This window comes from Pan troglodytes, chromosome 5 (assembly GCF_028858775.2).
Source record: "Pan troglodytes isolate AG18354 chromosome 5, NHGRI_mPanTro3-v2.0_pri, whole genome shotgun sequence".
In the NCBI taxonomy this organism is placed as follows: Eukaryota; Metazoa; Chordata; class Mammalia; order Primates; family Hominidae; genus Pan; species Pan troglodytes.
The window spans coordinates 6,245,915-6,268,701 of record NC_072403.2 but is presented as its reverse complement, the minus strand read 5'-3'; the positions used below and the strand labels follow the sequence as shown (position 1 = coordinate 6,268,701).

Here is a 22,787-nt window from a genome sequence, read left to right as displayed (position 1 = left end):
TAGCCTAATTAGCTGTACCCTCAGGCATCCCTGACTCCCCAGTCTGAGAAATGACTTTCTTTCTGTATTTTGAAGATGTCTGATGAGTTTATGGCTGTTGTAACTTCTCAATGGATTGTTCCTTTTTTTTTTAATGTAGTTTCCCTCTTTACCCTAATTATTATTATTTTTTCCTTTGCTTTCAATTCCATTCTATCTCATAAAAACTATCGCTATGCCATCTTCCTTTTGCTTGATTCTTGCTAGAGAATCTTTCCCCTTCTTTCATTTTCAACTCTGTTATGTCACTTTATGGAAGATTTTCAGATCAAATCTGACTCTTTCACTTCTAAAAAATATCCAGTCCCCAGCATCCCAGTTCAGACCCTCATCACTTCTAATGAGGATTACTTCAAGAGCTTTCGAGGGTCTCTGGGGTACCCAACTCCCTCACTCCACTCTAACCTTGAGACAACATCCTGCAAAAGAAATCGGAATGTGTCACCTGGCTTTGTTCATGAATCTTTGCTGGGTCTCTGCTTACTGCAAGATGAAGTTCAGACTCCACAGCTTAACAAACAATGTCTTTGCTAATCTGCTCTGAGCCTGCTTTTCCAGTCCAGCCACCCTGGTGAGCTCCCAAAGTGCCAGGACACACCTTCCCTTGCATGCCCCATCCCTTAGTGCACCCTGTACCTCTGCACACACTGCTTTCTCTACCCAGAATCCCACCTCCAACTCAACTGTCATCTCCATCACTGCCTGGCAAACCTCTATGATCATTTAGGACCACACCAAATTTTCACCTTTGGTGAAGCCTTGCTGTCTTGTCTGCCCTGCAGTGTTAGCCGCCTCCCCTGGGTGCCCAGGGCCCTTGCCTCTGGTATGCATTTTTAAGGATTTACACGCCTGTCTCTCCTTAATGCTGGGACACATCTCACTTCTCTTTGTATTTTATCCCCAATCCCTGCTACAAGGTAGGTGCTCAATAAATGTTTGCTGAGTCTGGAGGAGTAACAACTTCCAACGTAGCCAAAAGGAGAACTGAAGACAGCACCACCCTCACCTATACTGACCACCGCCTCCACTCTATCATCAGGTGGGGCTCATCTCCCCCTCCCTGACCTGCCCTGAAGCACTAAACCTACAGAAGACACACCCCTCACCCTCCCTCCCCACTGAGTCAAACCGCACTAGTCCTATGAGGCTGCCTCAACACCCCTCTCTTTACAAAGTCTTCCCCAAATCTCCCAGCCCATGGCCATGCAGCCCTTGCATGGACTGGCAGAGCCCATGCCATCTATGATAGGCACTTTGGCACCCAAGGGCAACCAGGCTGCAGTGGTGTCTATGCACACTACACTCAGTCGGAACACGGAGGAGCCCACGCGCTGCATGCTTCTCCCAAGACCTTGGTTTGGATATCCCGGCAGATCTTGCCCCTCACACATTCTCCACCGTGGACAGGGTGAGATGCAAACCAGGAAACCCACTCCAAGAACACAGAGTCCTCCACACACCTGTGCCAGGTGACTGCTCAAGTACAGCAGTCAGGAGGAAACACTCAGACACCGGGACTCAACATGAAGGCAACATCTAGGAAGAGTGTCCTGCAAAAGTCTTCAGTTGTAAGGAGAGGCTGGTCAGTGAGCACGAGCCCTAGAGAGAAGGTCCCCAGCTGAAGGACAGGGTACCTCTAGGAAGCCAGGCCAAAAGAGTTCTTTGATTTAGAAATTTAAAAAACCATGTCCTCCCTAGACTCAGTTAAGTACTGGAAGATCTCAAGCCCTCTGAGTCCAGCCATGCAGGAGTTCTAGGGCTCCATTTGCAAGTGAGTCTGTGGTAGCAGGACCAGCCGGCGGAGAGGCCGCTCTTACACACCCGACTGCCACACGAGAAACCTAGATACAGCTTGCTTCAAGAAAGAGCGATTACTAGACAGTTTTCGATCCCTGCTATAATCATTTCTATTTGAGTCATATCTATTTAAATCTGGGGTTGGCTTCAAACAAATTTGCCTCAACACACGAAAGCTGCTGTAAGCTTTTGGTACAGCAAGTACCACTGATTCTGGGTGGCTTCAAAGAGGTTTTCCTAGAGAGATGAAAACAACTGAGGTGTGCTGGAAACAACTGTCAATCTGAAAACCATTCCAGGTCAAACAGCAACTGGTTTTCAAAAGACTTGGACCTTTCTAGCAACTTGACACCCACAGTGTTTTTCGGTAAGATAGCTGAATTCACCCACGCTGGAAACAATGGCCAACGCAAATGGGAAATCTTGCCCAGCGCTTCAAGCTGTATCCCCCGGGGATCTGTGAGTCCTAAAAAAGGGCATAGATTCATTTTGTGTCCAATCATTCAGGTAGAAATAGAGCACACAGGAAAGAAAGTCTAGACCAGTAAATACATGTCTTGGGCCATCTTCTCCCTTTGAAGATTGAAGATTAAGATGACTGAAATAAAGTGGATGACATACTTTGCTTTGTACCAATCGGCCGTGGACAACGGGATGTAGCTTGCCTGACATCATGCATCACACATGCATCTATGAACACAGCGCAGCCAAACACAGATCACCTTCCAGCCAGGCCTGAACATTCAAATGAAATCTACCTGTCACTACCAGACACCCAGAGCATGGCCCACAGACCCCCTTCCCTTCTTTCTCCCACTGTCTTCACTCGAATAGATACTTGGACGTGATCTTATTGTGACAAATAAATTCAAGAATTTTTTTTTTTTTTAAATAGAGGAAAAAGTGGGAATCATCCTTCCCTCCCTCCCCTCCCATTCTAGTTCTCTAGGAAATCACCAGTTTGAGGAGTCTGGCCTGGTCCTTTCAAACCCTTATCTGTGCATTATCATGCATATAAATGTAATACAGAAATACACCATTGACTTTAAACTTTACATAAATGTGATTATATGATGGGTATCATCCTATAACTTGCTTCCTTTTCTTAACAGTGGACTTAACCCTGTGAACACACAGACGTCTTCCTTTTCTTGTTGAATTGCTGCCGAGTATTCCTTAATATGGATGAACCAGCACTGACCACTCCCCTTCTGCTGAATATGTGGGTTGGCTCCAATTTGTTGCCATTACAAACAGCGCTGCCATGAATGGCTGCACACTTGAACATCTGTACACATCTGTGTGTATGAGATGTGTGGCTTTGGGGCTTTATCCTCCTTGTGCCTGGAGAAGGGCAACCTATAGCTTCTGTGACTTGCAGGTTCTGGACAGGAAAGGCCCTGGGGTCCTGAGAGCTGAGGCCTGCTGTGGTCACCTGGGGAAAGGCCCTGGGGTCCTAAGAGCTGAGGCCTGCTGTGGTCACCCCCTGGGGTCCTGAGAGCTGAGGCCTGCTGTGGTCACCTAGGGAAAAGGTAGGGCTGGAGGTGACGGCCTGCATGTCAGCCTCGGTGGCTGCTGGAGGAGGGCCACAGGCAATGAGGCTCTCCCTTTACAACCAGAACACAAGTCCCTGTGCCCTGAATGTCCTCTCAGCTTTTCCTAATGAGGATAAGCTCCATGAAGTCTGTGACAGCGTTTCCACAAGCTGTGTGCCAACCCTGGCATGGGGCTTGACCATGGCAAATCCTCCTTTAATTGACTGTCACTGTCTGTGTCTTGGATGCATGGTCCTCTTTGTAGAGCCAAGCTTTTAATGCCAAGCAAAGGTAGCTCTCTAGAGATCAATCAGAAAGTCACAGGAGCTGCACAGGGGATTACTGGTTGTAACAACTTAGGAAAAGATCATTCTGAACCAGAGGCCCCAGCAGCTCTGTAGAACAGGACATCCACAGGCACCGCTGCTTACTAAGGAAGTGAGGAACTACACAGACTGCCCATATAAGCGAGGCTGCATTGCACCAACCGATCCTCTGGCTTCACAAATTGCTCACGATAAAGAAATCACTCTTGACCCCACTCTACTTTCACGTCCTAATGAGCCACAAGTGGCCAAAGACGTGATGAGACATGATTTCTCACTTTGGAACGGGGCTAAATGGTGCAAATCTCACCTTTCATCAGCAGACATCTGCAGAGGGGCCCCTGTGTGCTGGATCCAAGCCAAGTGCTGCAAGGACCAGAGAAACCCCAGCACGGCAGCTGCCTGTGTGGGCTCGCAGGCCAGCTCAGGAGCCCGATGTGGGCCATGAACACTTACGTCATAAAGCACAGGTTAAATGGATGCTTAATATCCTACAGAAGCAGGGACAGTGCACACGTGTCTCATGGCCCAACTGAGAGTACAAACTGAAGATATTACAGAAAAGGGGCCGAAGTCCTGAGCTCGGAGGACCCTGACGGTGTCCCTCTCAGAGGAAGGAGAGCTGGGGCTGAGCTCGGAGGGAGGGGAGAATTCATGTGAGCAGGAGAGGGTGGGAAGAGAGGAAAGAGAATACACACATGCCTTCTTCAACTTTAAACACCCTTTATCATCTTGCTTCTGGCTTGCTTTACATTTGGGAAGCCAACAAAACTTTTGTTCAAGAGAAATGGGGTAGATCAGCAAGAGGAACATGTGGCAGGAAACCAGGGTCCCTCCAGGAGACCTCGGCCTCAGGCCCACGTGGCCGCTGGGCACTGACCCGGGGAAAAAGGATGGGGCCGTCCAAGCAGACTGGGCGTCTCACCTTGGTGAGTTTCCTCATCAATAAGCAGGTAAATAAAGACAGAAGTACAGGCACACAGTTAACAACCAGAGGAAGAAGCCAACTACAAACAAAACTAACACAAGTAAAGTCTTGGCATCAACACTTCAAAAAATGTCTTCAATGTTAAAAGAAATATAAACAGAATCACCAAGAATAAATGTCTGCATATGAAAACATCCCATTCTTTTAAAAACACCATAAATGGTTCACACTGAAAACAGAAAATATCCAAGCTGAACTCTAGCTCATAAAATCTACCTGGTATATACATACAATACCCTGGTCTTCATAAATGAGTATAAATCATTTTTTCTCTACTTGATCCTACACTGTCATCTTACAATATGTCATTTTTAAAAAGGTAAGGTTCTTCATGTTAGAAGCTTAGTGAAGGCATGAGAATACTTCTTAAAACTTTTTTTTTGTTAATAGTGAGAAATAGTTTTGTTTCCTGCAGGTGCTCTGCTTAAATACACAAAATGAAAAATGAAACACCGAAATTTTTACATTAGAAAGAGTTCTGTTTCTTTTTTTCAGGGGAAGGGAGAAACCTTTCATTGCTCAATATTAGTTTCTCAGCAACTACAAACAATATCAGGTTTCTGATTTGAAAAATCACTGTCTTTGCAATAGGAGTTTTCACCAGCCCTCAAACCTGGAGCCATCAGTAGACGCTGAAGACACTGCTCCCACCCGTCCCCACAAATAAGGAAACACTTTTCAGCACACAGGGGCAACTCCCTGACAAAGTCCTGAGCACAGAAACAGGCGAAGGAAGATTTTGCTTTTTCCTCTTAAACAGGTCTGGGCTTACTTTCTATTGAAATTAATATATGTGGCAATGATTTTCAGCCATTTTACTAGCATCGTGTGCTCCAAAGTTTTGATACCAAAAGTGTAGTCCTGAAGGGCTATGGCTGGCAGGAAGACCCTTGCCTCTGTAGTGAGAAGGCCTTGGTTCCAGCCCTGGCCCTGCCACTTGCTGACAGATGATGTGAGAACCAGCCTGGTTAAGCCATAGAGGCACTAAATAACACCATCCACCTTGCTGGACTCAGAGTTCTCAGAGGAAGTCATGTCCTGGCATTCTCCACCAGCTGGAATGCCAGGGATCACATTTTCTGAATTCTTAGGCATCGCCAAAGGCCCAGTCAAATGTCTCCAGATTCAACGGCAGAAGAAGGATCTCATTCTCTGGGCTTCCACAGGCTCTGTTCCTATGGGATTTGCCACCTGCTCCAAGCCACAGCTCTTCTCTCACTGTCACCAATATTTATAAAGCAGCTACAACGCGTATCTTGTGCATACACCGAAGGCTCTGCCAGGGAAGATCTTGGGATGAACTCACTTCTGTTACCCACAGTACCTGTCCCAAGACCTGGAACATAGGAGGAGCTCAAGAAATGAATAAATCAGTAACCCTTTGTCTTCAAAGGGAAGAACTATCTGGAAAGGGACAGGATGTGTGAAGGGGGTATTTGCAGCAAATAACAGCAAAAATCTTGCTAATTAAAAGGAAAGAAGAGCAAAGCTCTGTGCTGGTGATGGCATGGCAGGGAAAGGCACTTTCATACATTGCTAGTACAAGCACAAATAGCACAACCTTTTTCAAAGGTGATCTGGTAAGATCTATCGATACCACTAAGGATATCAGAAACATCAGTCGTGCTAGGAGAGAACAGAGGCAGTGGGGCATGCTGGGAAAATCCCCAGTCTGGGAGAGGAGTCCCGGCTTCCCATCAAGCTACCCAGACAGCCATGGGAATCCCAGGCAAGTCCTTTCCTGTCTCCCAACGTCCAGGTTTTTGTCCACCCAATGATAGAGTTAGGCTTGCTGATCTCTAGACCCTGTTTAGCTGGGATTTCTGTCTCCGACAGAGAGAGGTGGGGCATAGAAATGGGTCAGAGCTCCTCAGAATCTCAGATGTGAATTTAGGGCTTACTAGAGAGCTTGAAGGTCCCCAGGTTTCTATTACGTTTCTAAGATCTTCATTCTGGAAGGTCTACTCCTTAGCTACTCTTCTGAAGAGGTAGTAATTGGAGACATAGGCCTTTTTCCCTTGGCTGACCACCTCACCCATCATGGTCCAGTGGATAAACACATCTTCTCTCATCCACCCAAGACGCATCAGAGACCACCCAGCCACTCCCTGACCAGAGGCAAGGCACAGCCACTCTGAAGGCCTGATAACAGTACCTTCTATTTTCTTCTTCCAGCCAGGCTGCTAGGAAGAGTACAAGATGCTATGAATGCTATTTTGGGAAACCCCAACCCCCAACAAATTACCCAAATAATGGGGTCCAATCTAATCCAACCAAAAGCAACCAAGTCACAAGTTCCTTAGTTCCTTCCTAAGTAAAAATGGGAGCCTCCTTACTTACATCCCCTGGATTTCACAGGACATGTTCCATGGGGGTCTCAGTAGGAGGCACATCACATAAGCAAGCACATACAATGTCTCCCGGCTCACAAAGGCTGATACATGTCTGCACAATAGGGCTCTCAAGCCTTTATTCTGACAACACAACCGTGAACCTTCCAGAGGGGAATAAAGTGTGCTAAGTTTTCTAAACTTGCATGGCCATATCCAACAATATGAATACCCTCTCTCACTTAGTCTCCATCACAATAAAGGCAGAACTAGAGTTTCCAAAAGCCCTTTGTAACTGATGCTAAGTACCCCAGAGCTTTAAACTCATTGAGATGTTTGTTGGAAATGACCCAAAGAAGTATCCACAGTGTAGTGCCCAATACATCGCTTCACAGCAGCAGGGCTCGCAGGACACCTGCATGGATGTAGCAGGACTAAAACCCTTCCATTTTAGACAGTAGCTACCTTCCCACTTCCTACCAAGCCCCAGCCTGGGGCTGCCCAGAGAAGCCAGCGGCCATTCAATAAATACGTATGGTTTTGAAGATCTCGGGAAATAAAGGAGGCCCAGCTCTCTCCTCTCCCACCATTTATCACCCTCACTTAGGGGCTCTCACCAGCCGGGGGTCAGCTCACTGCATTTGCTTGACCCCGCACAGTCTCCCCGCTCACCTTCGTTCCCTGCCCCATTTCTCTCCCGGGATCAGGGCTGGCAAAACAAGGAGCTGCTGAAACACCAAACCCGTCTGCTAATTCCCCACCGACTCCAAACACATCATTTCCCTGACTCATCTCAGGCTGCGTGAGGACACAGCTTATGGATCTGGATTTGAAACTCAAGACAGAAGACTGCCTTTGTGCCCCAGGCAGACAGCTAAACAAAGATTTGGAACTTCTGAGACTATAACTTAATGTGGGCACCACCAATTCAAATAACTTTTGGCCCCTCACTTTTCCCCACTGTGCAATCAGAGGCTATTGTTTTGATTTTTAAAATAAGAATATATCATGAATTACTTGTGAAATTAAAGATTGATAAAATGCTAAGAGGGGCAATACTAATACATTATGCTACAAAACAGTGGCATAACAATAAATATAAAATCACATGGAAGTACTTACTATGAAGCTAAGATAATAATAGCACCCGGAGACTACAATAGGGTGTCTCCAAGTAAAAGCCGTCCCAGTGAAGAAAAGGGGTAGCACTTCTCTCTCTCTTTTTTTAAAGGCAGAATTTGTCCTTACAGACTGAGCTACACAGGGAATAAAAAGAATGTGTAGTGTGTTGTGTCGGGAACACAGTTTGCCCACAGCTCTGAGGTTTTACACAATCAGCGGGCTCTTTATACCTGGGTTACAAACCCACCTGCTTTACTCGCTAGCCTGTGGTTTCCCAAGTGATAAGGGCTGGAGCTCTTTGATTTCTAACACTGGTAGATCTCCTATCTACACAGAAGTTACAATGTGAGCAGATTTAAGGGTCATGTGCACACATGACAGTGTGTTCCATTAAATGGAGTATGAAGCAGGGAGGCAGGCCTGGGGCTGAGGGTGGAGAGGGCATCTCTGCAATTTATTAAAATAAAGGAAACCTCAAGCCTCATCTTGTGATTTAAGAGGAAGTCAATCATGACCAGTTTGCAGTTTAACTTAGCATCTTGGCCATAGCTTGGCTGTATTTTAAATACAAACTATTGTTGACAGATTAAAAAATGGAGTGGTTATTTTCAAAGGAACTGTTAGGCTCCAAAAAAAATGTTTTGTTGTTGTTGTTATTTCCAATAAAATCATGCTGGAACACAAATTACAGCACCTTAGCAAAAAAAAAAAAAAAAATATGAGCTAAACAATACAAGGAAGTAGGAGCTCGGAGATCTGGAGAAATTAATTGAGGTTTGTTCACCACCTATGATTCTCTGGTACTACAATGTTTAGTAGAATCATTTATTATTCTACATTCTCATCAGTTTTAGCTTGCTTTATACTAACTAAAATCTGGCAGCCCTAATGGCTAAAGAAAATAGATACATTTAAAATAAACATTACCTACTCTTGCCTAATATAAATTTAAATGAAAACAGCCTCAACCGGGATTCTTTCTTTCAGAACAAGCCACCCCTCCCTTTCCAACACCCCACCCTAAAATAGAAAAACACATACACATCACAACCACACAGCATTATTTTCTAAAAGGAGGTAACTCGGGCTCTGTCAAGGCCAATAAACATAAATAGATTTTACCTCTAGCCAACAGCTCAAACCGTCCATTAGGGTAAATTTAAAGATGTTTTTGGAATTAGTGCACAAGCAGACACACCCTGTTTACCCCGAAAACCTAAAACACAACAGCTTCTACACCGAGAGTCTCCACATTAGAGCGGCCCTGGGAACCCTCCAGGACGATTCACCTTCTGTTTTCTGTGACCCCTGAATGCCAGTGGTAGCTATTTGAGCTTAAATGGGACAAAATCAGGAAATGAGCAGGCTGAATTTTTTTGGATTTTAAAACCAGAGATAATTCTGAAAGGAATGAAAATGGGGTTTAAATGTCCTTAAGGTCCAGAGGGAAATGCAGCCTCAGCTTATTCCTAGGCATTTAGCCACGAAAGCCAAAGTGGCAATGCAGCAGGAGTGTGATCAGAAAAAGCACACACCCTCGCGCCATGCTACAGACAGCGCGTTAACATCGACACGGCCTGAACACAATGGGAATGTCGCCAGAGATCACAGGAGTACGTTCGCATTGGAGAGAACCTGGTTGCCTTCATTAACGTCATAGGCACTCCCACGGAATACAAATGAGGACACCCACACACACCCCACGGTGCTCTCTTACCTCCAACATAGGCCTGGCACTATCGTGGACAGACAGAATATGTGTCACCTTGTTCTTGCTCAATTGTTCCGCGTCTCTGGCATCTGTCAGAGAAGAAAGGGGATGGACATTTTGATATCTTTGCAAGTTAATTACTCCTAAAGTCTAGCCAGAAAAAAAAAAAAAAACCCACAAAATGACTTGCATATTTCTTTCCTGAAACTTCATAACTGACCATACATGTAGGAAACTTAGGGCTACTGCTTTCATATATTTTGCCTAACTTTTTTCTTTTGTTTTTTTTTTTTTGAGACAGAGTCTCGCTCTGTCGCCCAGGCTGGAGTTCAGTGGCGCGATCTCGGCTCACTGCAAGCTCTGCCTCCTGGGTTCCCGCCATTCCCCTGCCTCAGCCTCCCGAGTAGCTGGGACTACAGGCGCCCGCCACCACGCCCAGCTAATTTTTTGTATTTTTAGGAGAGACGGGGTTTCACCATGTTAGCCAGGATGGTCTCAATCTCCTGACCTCGTGAGCCGCCCGCCTCGGCCTCCCAAAGTGCTGGGATTACAGGCGTGAGCCACCGCGCCCGGCCTTGCCTAATTTTATTTCTGATTGTCTCATCTTTTGACCCAGAGTGAGAAAGAAAAAAACTTTCTATGAGGAAGAAGAGTCCCTTTAAATGATCAGGCGCAGAAAGGCCTCTGTAATATAACAGCAGTCTCCTCTCCCTCCCCCTTGAGCTAAATGGTTACCTTGAAGCCATCTGCTATGTGGTCCCTAGACTGATGCCAAGTAGCCATCAAATGCCGTACATCATAGTTCAATATCGTATAGCCAGGCACTAACCAATGTTATTTCTATAAACCAATGAGAATTCCTGCTGAACAATTTTTTGTAATTGCCACTCTCCTGATTCGTCTTTTTTTCTTTAAAAACTTGAGCCCCTATTTTACTCTCCGGGGCACTCCCCAAGGCAACCTGAAAGTCTGTTTCAGGCTACAGTCCTCAAGCTTGGCCCAAATAAACCCTCTGTATTAATTTTGCCTCAGCTTCTTCCTTTTAGGCAACAAAAGTGTTAATCTAGAAATTGAAATGCACTTAGATTAATAAACATTGTAATCATGATGGATTACATGGATTACATCATCAAGAAGGTAAATTTACAAGACCATTTTGTAGTTAGCATTTGTAAGAGATGACCTTAGGTCAGTCTTTCTGCATGAGACACATAATATTAGGGATATTTAAAATTTTTTTTAATTCAATGGCCTCTTAATGATGAGAATTCTTAAAAAGCTAAATACAAAACCATTAACTCTAGAAGACAAAGGAAACTGCCCATTACTTCTTTCCCCAGATGTCAAAAGCAGGGACAGTTCTGGATTCAGACAGGACTGTGGTTTACATCATCTATATTCACTTTAAAGCACAATTAAAAAATGAAACTTTTTCTGGAAATTCCAAACAGAACTGTCTATCAGCTGTCAGTTGGCTATTAAATTATCTCCATATGAAACTAAGAAGATAACAAAATTATATTCCCTTCCAATGTCCCTACCTGCAAAAAGAAGACCGAATGGTGTGATCCCCTGAAGTGGAACCCTTCTACTAATCTACAAAACAGGGGGCCAGCAGGAAATGAGGAGGTCCACTTCCCTACGCCCCCATCCCAGCCTGGCCGAGCTTTTCTAAATGATACAGGAGAAATGGATCGAAAGGCAAATGTTTAGGCCGGGCGTGGTGACTCACACCTGTAATCCCGGAACTTTGGGAGGCCGCGACGGGCCGATCACCTGAGGTCAGGAGTGTGAGACCAGCCTGGTCACCACGGCGAAACCACATCTCTACTAAAATTACAAAAATTAGCTGGGCGTGGTGGTGTGCACCTGTAAACCCCACTACTCAGGAGGCTGAGGTAGGAGAATCGCTTGAACCCAGGAGGCGGAGGTTGCAGTGAGCCGAGATCGCCCCACTGAACTCCAGCCTGGGCAACAGAGTGAGAGTCTATCTCAAGCAAAACAAAACAAAACAAAACAACAAAAACAACAAAGAAAGGCAAATGTTTAATTATCATGGTTCTGGAGACTATTTTATGGCATGGGAAAATGCTCAGGGTATAATGTAAAGCAGGTACCAAACCATAAATATGACACAAACCCAACGTATAAAAATGCAGAGACAAACACATGGCAGGGAGGATGGCGGGACTGGTACAAAGACAGCCCCAGCTCAGAGACGGAATTACAAGGGTTTTCTTCCTTCTTTATAGTGTGTGTGTGTGTGTGTGTGTGTGTGTGTGTGTTCTACATGAGTGGCTCTGAAGTTTAACACCCTATGAACTACCAAGAGGCTAGTTAGAAAGATCTACCCTGGGGCTGAGGAATCTCCGTTTCTAACAAGCCCTGATGATGAAGCAGAAGTCAAGAAACATTGTTCTAAACATTCAGCAACGTCAGGAAAAAAAATTTAGGTGATATTAAAATACCAGTTTTAAGACTCTTTTCATTGCTCCAACCTCTCAGGCTTCAAATTCCAGGCTATTGCTTTCCCAGATTCAAATTTTCGAGCTTCAAATTTAGGGCTATTGTTTTCAAGTATTTTGCCTAAGTTTATTTCTGACCAGCTCATCTTTTGACCCAAAGTGAGAAAGAAAAAACCTTTTTATATGAGGAACATGAGCCCTTTAAGTTATCAGGCTCAGAAAGGCGTCTATAATATAATAGCAGTCTCCTCTCACTCCCCCTTGAGCTAAATAAATAGTTACCTCAAAGCCACCTGCTATGGATGAGAGCCATCTACATAGCACATGGGGACTCACTGCCAACCCCCAACCCCTCACAAGTTGGGGTACCAGCAAGGCTAGCTTAGAATTAATTAGGCAGAAGCTAGAATCGTTTTGGAAGCCACAGGCAGCCAGTTCCCACATTCACACCGAAATGGGATTTTCCAATCGCCACCAGCATGGACATTTTAGACAAGCAGTGAAACAGACAAAGCCACAGCTTCAGCGCTCACAGAACCTGGAGGAGGTGGGGCGGGGACCCAGTAGAGGCGGGGCAGCCTGATGGAGCCAGCTCATCTGACCCACCCACCTGGCTCCTCCAGACACCCATTCCACCTGGCATTTGAATGTCAACCATCCGTATTTGTTTCAATCTACTTTTCTCCTTTCACAAAGCTTTATTGGGATATAATTCACATACCATAATACGGACCCTGATCAAGTATATGATTCAATGGTTTCATACGTTCACAAGGCTGCACAATCGCCACAATATATAACTTTAGAACATTTTCTTCACCCCGTAAATATGCTTTGATAATACAGAGTGAATCTTTTTTAAGTGGCCTGGGGAAAAAAGCATACATTTCTGAATAGAGAAGACCACTTGATATCACGACAGCCCACTGCCGGCTGGACTCCAAAGCACAGGGAAGCACTCCGGGGCCAGCACCTCCCCTCTTCCTCACCGCACGCTAGCACCGTGTTCGCTGTTGCATCCCTTCCCATAAGGCACAGGCTCTGCCCACTTACTTCAGAGTGCATAAAATGCTTAATCAAACCTGCTGGGTGATGACCCTGGAACTTTAATTCTTACAGACTTCACACTATTGGTTGTCCTGGAAGGCGACCTACAACCATGAGCACGAGGTAATGAGCTGGGAATCCAGCTGTAAGGCTCAAGGTGGAGTTTCCTAATGTGCACAGACACAAGCTTGTACATTTCAAACTAGCTCCTCCTGAGCACAGACCTAGAGGGGCAGAACTTAGCGCTTTGGTGCTCAACATGGGGTCCTCCAACCGGCAGCAGAGCATCAAGTAGACCCCAGGTCTACTTGATCAGAACATGCACTTTAAGAAGAACCCCAGAAGGTCATGTGCACCCTAACACCGAGCCCTGGAGGGAATGACCTTTGGCCTGGTGCCAGTGGGCCCCTCCCCAACTGGCAGTCACAAATGCAACAGGTTAGTAATTCATAAAACCAACAGGAAGGTTACCAGTTAGAATTCATGTGGAAAAAATAAGTCTGGATGGACATATGCTGACCTGTTAAGCATGGTGATTTTGTCTCAGTAAGCTGACAGCAGACTACCTCCGACCAGGCTGGCCTTGTCCAAACAACTGGGTACCCACCAGGACTGTGTGTCTTACTGGCAGACACAAAACACAAGCTCAAGACTGCGAACATGGTCTCAATGCACACCACTCACGTACACACAGTACCTAAGAGCGTTCCCACTTTTCTAGAATTCTGTGGACATCTTCAAACAATGAGGGCTTCGTCTGTCAGCTGACATCCACTGTCGCTGGTGCCAAGTTGTAAGGAAGCCACGGACCCACCCTCCGGCCCAGGGAGGGGCTGCTCTCTCTGGCTTCCACTCCCTGCCTTCCCTCCTGGCTTCTGGGCAAGGCTGCCTGCTGCATCCTGGAGCCTCAACAGAGAGGCTCTCACCAAAGCATCGAAGACCCAAAGACCGGGCTCCAGAGCTGGGTTTGTTTGTGGTTCTTCTCCAGGAGCAAAAATCACCAGGCGCTACAAAACCATTTGTGGATTCATTACAAAGCTTTTTTTTCTTAAGGGTTGCAGAGTGACAGGCGAGGGAGCCTACTGAAAGGAAGGAGGGAAGAGGAGAAGGAAGGGAGGGAGGGAGAGAAGTGGGGAGGGAAGAAAGGAAACGGGAAGGGGAAGAGAAGGGAGGGGAGGAAGGAGAAGGGACAGAAGAAGGGAGTGACTGTTTACGTTCCTTTCTACTCTACTGGTTCTTGTGTTACAAGAGGCACATATTACTCGTGATTTTAAAAGAGCAGGATAAATGACTATATGAGATGCCAGGCAAGAGCACAGATGACAGCTGGATTCACCGCCCAGGAAAAAAGAAAGAGGCCACATTCCACATTGGGTTTCCACCCTTGCCAGCCAATGCCACCCAGCTGCCTACTGCAGACCTGGCATCGATCGGGCTCCCATGGCAGTAGCAGTGAGTGTGTGGGTGCTTATTTATCAGGGCACCAGGTATTGGGCACTGAGCCCACCGAGGGCATCACCCATTGTCTGGGTCAGCCCCGCTACAGCCCTGTGAGACAGACTCCATCTTCCCAGTCTACACCCCCAGGTGTGTAACTCATGTGAGAACACACACTGGCCCCTTCCTGTTCTGCACCTGCTGTTGGACTCTGATAGCCTGAGGGCAGGGACGCTGGTCCACATTCAACTCCCAGCACATCGTGTGTTCCCGATAAGCTTGTGCAATGAACAAGTGAATTCACAGCACAATTGGGGAAAATACTTCCTCTCCTTCGAGCCACTCGCCAATTCACTGTACTCTCATTCCTTTCTTTTAGATAAGCCTTGTACCTGGAAAGCGTTTAATAAATATTTGGCTAATGAGTGAATAAAACACAACCTCATACCAATATCAGAATAACTTAAGGTAATAATGCAGCATTAACCCTATGAACAAGGAGAGGTGGTGGGCTGTTTACAACACTCTCATAGACGAAACCACAAAGCACAAGATCCAGGAACCTGCAAGGAGTCCTATGTTATTGAATATTTAGAAAACAGGTATAGCTTGTAGTGTGAAAAGAGTTTTAAATATTTCCTTAAAGCTGTCCTTCCAAAAAAAGTAACCTTTCATGATTAAGGCTAAAACTCTCACATACTGTTGTCAGAAGTGTTGAATTTGGTTCATATTTATTAAAATTTTTAATTTCAAACCTTTCATCTAGCAATTCTACTTCTAAGAACTTATCCTAAACTCTGTTCTCAAAGACACTCCCTTTCCCCATGAAAACAGTTAATAACTCACTAAATAACTCTGACGTTTGCTACATTAATGTATCCTGGCCTACTCACCACAAAGGGTTTGCTGCTTTTTCAGAACTACAAAGCTTACTAATTTAGCAAGTCCAGTACTATTTTTAACATGTTCTCGTAGCAATTAGCAGCTGTCAGCTCTCTGTGCTCAATTCTCTTTGAGGCCTAATAGTGAGCTGGGGGGATAGGGGGGTGTGTGTGGAAACAGACATTATAGAGCAACAATAAAGATTATTTGTACAATCAATTTGAATCTGAACTCAGAAATTTCAGCAACATCCAGAAAGCCAACAGGAGTGGCCATGTTCTGGCTTGTTAGGGAAGGGAGGAGCATTAGCTGCCTATGACACGGTCTGGCTCTGTCCAACCTAACATGAGTGGAGACCTGCCTGCAAGCTTCCCAGGTCTCTCCCATCCTATTAAGGGCCCCTCATCTCTATCTTCCCACCTCATCTCAGTGATTCACTTACACAAACTCTGAAGGTCACCTGGCAGGGGGACTTGGCCCCTCCCTGGAAGCCGACAAGCCCAGTGACCACCGTGCTCCAGAGCTGAGTGAAAATAGAGTCAATAGCTGACAGTAAATCAATCCGTACTGAACAAGTGGCAGGAAATGTGTGAGAAGAGAAGCACCAGATGAGAAGAATCTGCCAGAGATGAGATTGTCACTCTTGTTTCCCGGGTGACTTAAAAAGAACAGGCTTCTGAAAATTTCTCAATAGTAACTAAAAAATGAAAGTTGTAAAAGGTTATAAATAAGTCACATGATTGCTAAATGTGCCTGTTGTCCAACACCTTTTGATGATAATGTTCCAACAGGTGTGGAGAGTTCAAAGGAGAACCAGGGCAGAGCTGGAGCGGGCACAGCCTCACACCAGGTGATGGTCAATGGACTGGGGTGCACCCAGCAAGGGGCTTGGGTGCAAGTGGGGGCCACTCCCAGAACAGACTGTAGACTGAGTCTACACTTTGCCTGTCAATCTCACCCATGAGAAGTCTAAAGCTGATCTTTTAAAAAGTGAACTCACTTTTGGTGGCAACAGTCCAAGTGTCCACAAACAAATAAATGGAAGCAAAATGAGGCCTATGCACACAATGGAGTATTATTCAGCTTTAAGAAGGAAGGCCATTCTGACACACGCTGCAACACGGATGAACTGTGACACTGTGCTCAGTAAAATAAGCCAGTCCCAAAAGCACAAATACTGTATGATTTCACTAAGAGGAGGCTCCGATAGTTGTGAGATTCATAGAGGCAGAAAGCAGAATGGTGGCTGCCCGGGGCTGGGAGGAGAGGAATGGGGAGTTGGTGTTTTAAGGGACACAGTTTCAGTTTGGGAACATGAAAAGTCCTGCAGAAGGATGTTGGTGATGGCTGCACAGCAATGCAAATTACTTAAAGCCACTGACCTATACACTTTAAAATGGTCAAGATGACACATTTTATGTTATGTGTATTTTATCACAACAATAAAAAAGCAAGAACTCACCTTTGAAGTTGCCGATGTACAGGCCGGGCAGGATCTAGGAGAGAGACAGACACAGACATGAGCATGGCAGACTCTAAGTGGATGGTATTGCAGAAGGGGGCCTCATCCAGCAGCAGGATCCCTGCAAAGGCCAGGTGCTTCCCCAGTACAGCACCTCCCTGACAGACACGCGGGTGACCCAACATCCCCAGCGGCCTGTGGAAGGCTGTGGGTTGGTGCCCATCGACTCGCTGGGTTTAGGGCCCGGCTTCGACCCCGTCATCCTCATTTGCAGCCCTGCAGTGCTGGTGGGCATTCTGAGGGTCCAAGTCCCCTGCCCCACCTGCCCACCCTGGCCCCACAGCCCTGGCGGCCCTGCAGCTCTGCACTCTGCTGCACGAGGACACTGCACACACGGCGCCCACCGCACACACGGTGCCCACTGCAGGCGGTTACACTCCTGCCCACCTCACCCTTGGCCAGTCCTGAGCCCCAAGTCCAGGGTTGGCCCCCGGCTCAGTGACGGTAGCCCTCTATGTCCCCTGTGTGGTGATGCTGTTGCGAGGGCATGACCAGGTGAAGGCCCATCTTTCTGTCGGGGAAAACTCCTTGGGCAGCAAACGAATCCTGTTGCTCACTGCTGCCTCCCCAGCCCCAGGCCAGGATGACAGTCAACAAGGGGTTGTTAAATAAATGATCCAACCTCCAAATATATGCAGGTTAATAAGAACACATCTTTGTTGCAAAATGTCAACTTCTTCTAAGGCAGTGGTTCTCAAACCAAACTCCCCATCAGAACTCCAGAATCTGTTAAAAATACACATTTCTGGGCAAGCCCTCCTCTCCACCTCCAGCCCCCATATGGAATGATTTAGCAGGTCGGCAATGAGAAATTGGGGTGGTTTCTTTCACACCCACAATTTGCGAAATAGGAAGCAAATTCTTGTCTTGCCAGCACTTTGCATGGACACTCTGAAATTTAAATAAGGACAAAGTACCACTCGTTAAAGTATGCTCACGATATCACTTGCCACGATTTCCAAGCACATACAACCAGCTCGTTTTGGTGATGCTTCACCACAGATCCCCGGATGTCCTAGCCTCGCCCCCACTGTCTGCCAACCCTGCAGCTCCCCTATCTTCCTTCACTCCCACTGAGAAAGTCGAAAGAGCCTGTAGTACGGTTCTTCATGTTTGCTGATTTCTTCAAGCATCTTCCTGACCACCGGCTGCCTCGCTAAAAACCGATGGCTCATGTCTAGTCATTGCAGGGGATCTATCGTGGCTCATGTCAGGGCGGCAGTGCTAGGCCAAGAGCTAGTCTCTGTGCAGAGGGACAACCAGCCAAGGGGCCACGTAATGTATCGGCCAAACTGGGACAGTCCAAGAATGAAAAGAGGCTTCGCTAATCATTACTCCAGGACAACAGTCTATACTTTATCATTCCTATCTTGAAAGACAGGAACAATGCAAGTTCGTCCTGGATGTGGATCCCACTGATGTTCTCTGGCAATGCTTGACTGCACAGAGCTTTGCTGTGTGTAGTCTCTCATTCCCGAGGGTCTCTCCTGCCTTTTTTAGGATGTGGCAGTAGACACTAGAGAGCATCATTGCCACGTGGCTCTTCTGTCTGGCAGTGCAATGACCCCTCCTTGACCAAACTTTAGTCAGGTTCCTCTGAGTCCTTTTCTCAACAAGGCCTGGTCCTTGGCCGACCGAGTCCAGTGCGAGCAGACACCTGCTAAGTGTATCCCCTAAGACCCCACCAAGCTCCTGTTCCTCCACCCCGATGTCTAATCCAGTTCCCCTGAGTGGTATTCCACCCACTCCCTCACCCTGCCCTTGGCTTTCCATCCACCCTTGTTCCTGCCATATTGGAGTCGCGTCCTCCCCTGTTGTGATGGTCTCGAATAGAGTCTTCCTTGCTGGCTTAACCAAGTGTCAGGATCACTTTTTACAGCAGTGACTCTACAGTTATAATCACTGGGCGATTTTCTAGATCAAAATGTTTCTAGACTATAAGCATGTTTATCTGCCCAAAGTCAGAGAACGTATCATAGTGGCTAAAGTTCCTCAGGCACAATGCTGGGCACTCAGGGTAGAGATGTGACTGAGAGAGACAGGGCCCTGCCCTCATGAGCAGCTCACACAGGGAAAGTGGAGGTGACCTGACCACTCTGGGGTCGCAGAGGGCTTCCTGGGGACAGTGACACTCAGGACCTGCAGCCCAAGAGCAGTGGGCAGACAGGGAGGGGACAGCAGAACGGTCAGCCTGCAGAAAGGGTCCTGTCTCTACTGGAGGGAGTGGGAGAGAGGTGGAGAGAAAGCGGGCGCCAGTGCAAGGAGCTGGTCCTGCACAGCAGACACTGTGGCCACTGGCCACTATCCAGACTCCAAGTTAGGTGCCATGAAATGGAATACGACGCCTAAGATGCGCGGGGCTATGAGGAAGACGATCTTACGCGTTTTAACTTAATATATCTTGAAAACGGTATGAAAAACAGGAAAGGTACAGCTGTGTGCACGTACACTCCCTTCGTCACCACGCTCACCTCCGTGACGGCGACGGCGGGGTCCTGGAGGAGGGCTTCTGCATTTCTCTCTGAGCTTGCCTCCGCCATCTGACACTCCAGTCCTGTGCATGCACTATGCCAATTTACACTTTTTTTAAATCAAGAGGGATTATTCGGAAAACAGATTATGGCCCATTTTTGCTTTTTTTCTTTGTACATCTACTACCTTCTCTACTAAGCACAAATTAATACATTTTATATTATCTTTAAAATTAAATGAGGGCATAAGAGTAGACCGTCTCTACATTCTAATGTAGAGCCATGATTTTCTGACTCCTAAATTCATCGTCTGGAGCCCAGCTTGCTGCAGGACTATCTCAAGCAAACCACTGTTTTCCCACCACCGTTGTCAAGTCCTCCTGCCCCTGATGGTGCCACCTTCTCCCAGTCACCCCAAATGAAAACCCAGGGCTCCCACTGCTGTGGCACCTCTCTCTCAATTCTCTGCTCCCCTCCTCCCGGGAATTAGAAGGCCTCTCACAGTCTCCCTCCTCAGCCTTGCGCAGAGCCTCAATTCACACAGGGGTTACAGTAGTAAACACTGAACTCATTCCTCTGTCCTATCAAATTAATTTTCTAAAGCCATATTCTTCCTGGGTGATTTTCTACCTCAAAATGTTCAGTGACAACCCTTTTACTTAAAAAATCAAGGCCAAACATTGAACTAAATATTCAGCATGGCTTCCGCAGGTTGGCTCCAACCGATCTCTGAAGGATTTCCCCCAACTTCTTTCTTATGTCCAGCCAAGCCAGGCCATCCTCATTCTCCCAATACCCCTTACTGGTCCCATCTTGCAATAGCACTTTCTTTGCCCTAAATATTCTTTCTAAACAGAGAAGAGGTTCCCACTGTTTGGGGTCCTTTATCCCTTGGGTATGCTCGAAAACCACAAACCCTGTAAAGGCCATTTATCTTATTGGTTTTCCAGTCTCTGAAACCCTTTCCTAGGTTTGGGGATACCCTGGCCCCAGGGAGTCTTGGTGGGAAGCAGAGCCCAGCTGTTAGTATAGAAGCTGCCAATGCCAGATACCTGCTCACATAAGCCTTTGCTGCTACATGGGTGTGACCCACGTGTAACAAGTCTGCACGCCGGCTGCAGGGATAGCCTAGAGTGTCCTCTTTGGCAACAGAGGCAGCAGGGCTGGTGGCACATTCAGTGTCCACTGGCTGTAGCATCAGCATCTTGCGGTAGCCCCAGAAATGCTCTCACTGACCACTTACAGCATCTGCTCCTGCCAAGGTTGCCCCTGAGTCTGGCTCTCCAGCCTTCCAGGCTGTCTGCCCTGTTCTACCTAAGGTAACCACATTTGGATGCTGTTGCTTACAGCCAAGGACCCTGATGTGGGCTTTCAACCTGGAAAAATGCATAAATGCAGAAGAGTGCACAGATCTTGAGGCAAGTCACAGGCACAGCAGGTCTGCTCCTGCCCTGCCTCTAGTACCGAGACCTACCCGCCCTGCTAGGACCAGCTCAACCAGGAACCCTCCAGAGATCACTCCGACAGGAGACTCTGCCCTCTCTGGACTTCACTGCTGCTCATTTGCCATTTACTTCCACGCAGCAGCTCTCCCACTCATGTGCTCCTCTTTGAACTTTCAGGCTCAGCTTCTTAGCGTCTCCCTTCTGAATTCCTGCAGCAGCTTCCTAGTGAGCTCCCTACCTCCAGACTGAGTGGTCTCTCCAAAGGATTCCTCAAACCATCTCAAGTGCAAAGTTAATTGTGTGACTCTTCAGCTTAGGGCTCCGTGTAGCTTTCAGCATGAAACCCAAATTCTACACCTTGGCAAGGGAGACCTTTCAGGAGTGGACCCTCAAATGTCTTCAGCCTGAGCCCGAGCCCGAAGGCATTCTCCAATCTCACCCACATCTAAGGAAGTGACCAGGGTGCAACCAACCAACATGGCTACGCAGAGACGCAGGCCAGGGCCCCCAAATTCCAGGCTGTTTTATGGGAAACAGCCCAATTTTCAAATATTGTCAATTAAATTTTAAAAACCACTAAAGTACTGTGGTTGACAAACTAAACCCATCTGTGGGCTGACCAGGGCCCATGGACCTCCAGTCTACGATCTCTACCTGCTGCCTGTATCTTCTTTGTAAATATATTTTTGAACTCGATTGGTTCTCCCTTGGGTAGGTACTGAAGTCAACATTTCTCCAATGAATGAGTGAACAAACAGACAACGTGAACAGGGTGAGAGGAAAGGAGAGAGAAAAAATGATGATGAGTGAAGCCTGATATGAGCTGTGCCAGGGAGAGGGAACGCTGCCCCTTTCTGCCCTGAGTGGACTTCCACATGCGAAACAGTGCCCGGCCACACCTGTGGCACGGGCCTGGTGCTGGGGAGCTGCTGCAGCAGCGTGCTGGCAAGGATGGGAAGTCTGACCTGAGGAGGCAACTTCTTAAAAGGAATTGAAGATGAGTATTTTACATACATTTTAAATATTTTTAAGTAATGTAAAGAGAAGACCAAATTGTGTCAGTCAACCTTTAACTTCATGTTTCAGACCAGGAGATTGAGCTAGAGTTTCAAGACTGGAAATAGAAAGCAGGTTGCTCAATCCCTCTCTGTAGTCACAGTATGATTCTCTTCCATATAGAATTACAAACAAGATTAAGCAGGGCTGGTTTCAAGGAGACTAAATAAAAGGCCCATGAATATTTCAACTTCTACACTAGTCAGCTTCATAATTCAGACTTGAAACCCAAAAATTTTGACCCATCTATTTTCACGATATTTTTGTTGCTGGTAATCCCTGAGTACAGAGAAAGAGAACATGAAATAAAATCAAATAATTTTCCAGCAGAGAGACGATTTATAGAGGAGACCTGGGAACAACAAGGTGTTCATCTGCAACAACCTGGCTGACCAGTCAGGCCACGCAGGAGCTGAGCTCAAGCCAGAAGCAAGAAAAACAGAGAGAAAATGAAATCATTACCACCTGGTAGAAAGCAAGGACAAGTTGGAAAAAAAAAGCCTGTAAAGGCAACTTGGGAATGTCCCACTATGCTGAAGTAATAAGCACAGAATTGGTGCTAAGCATCCGTGGGCCTCTGAAACTGCTGCTCTTTCCCTTTGCTGGGGACACTG

The 22,787-nt window shown here is 46.7% G+C and overlaps 1 protein-coding gene across 5 annotated transcripts in view; it reads right to left on the bottom strand.

Moving 5' to 3' along the window:
* The window catches only part of DUSP22 (dual specificity phosphatase 22), a 58,874-nt gene that overhangs the window by 28,844 nt on the left and 7,243 nt on the right, over window positions 1-22,787 (bottom strand). For 4 of the 5 annotated variants that reach the window (XM_009450369.3, XM_009450368.4, XM_063812042.1 and 1 more), the window contains exons 2-3: window positions 17,142-17,175; window positions 9,855-9,937 (exon numbers count right to left, since the gene is read on the bottom strand). In XM_009450369.3, coding sequence (XP_009448644.1) covers window positions 9,855-9,937; window positions 17,142-17,175 — 117 coding nt within the window. Of the gene's footprint in view, window positions 1-7,025; window positions 7,060-9,854; window positions 9,938-17,141; window positions 17,176-22,787 lie in introns of those variants that run through there. The other variant, XM_063812043.1, reaches the window with a different exon arrangement.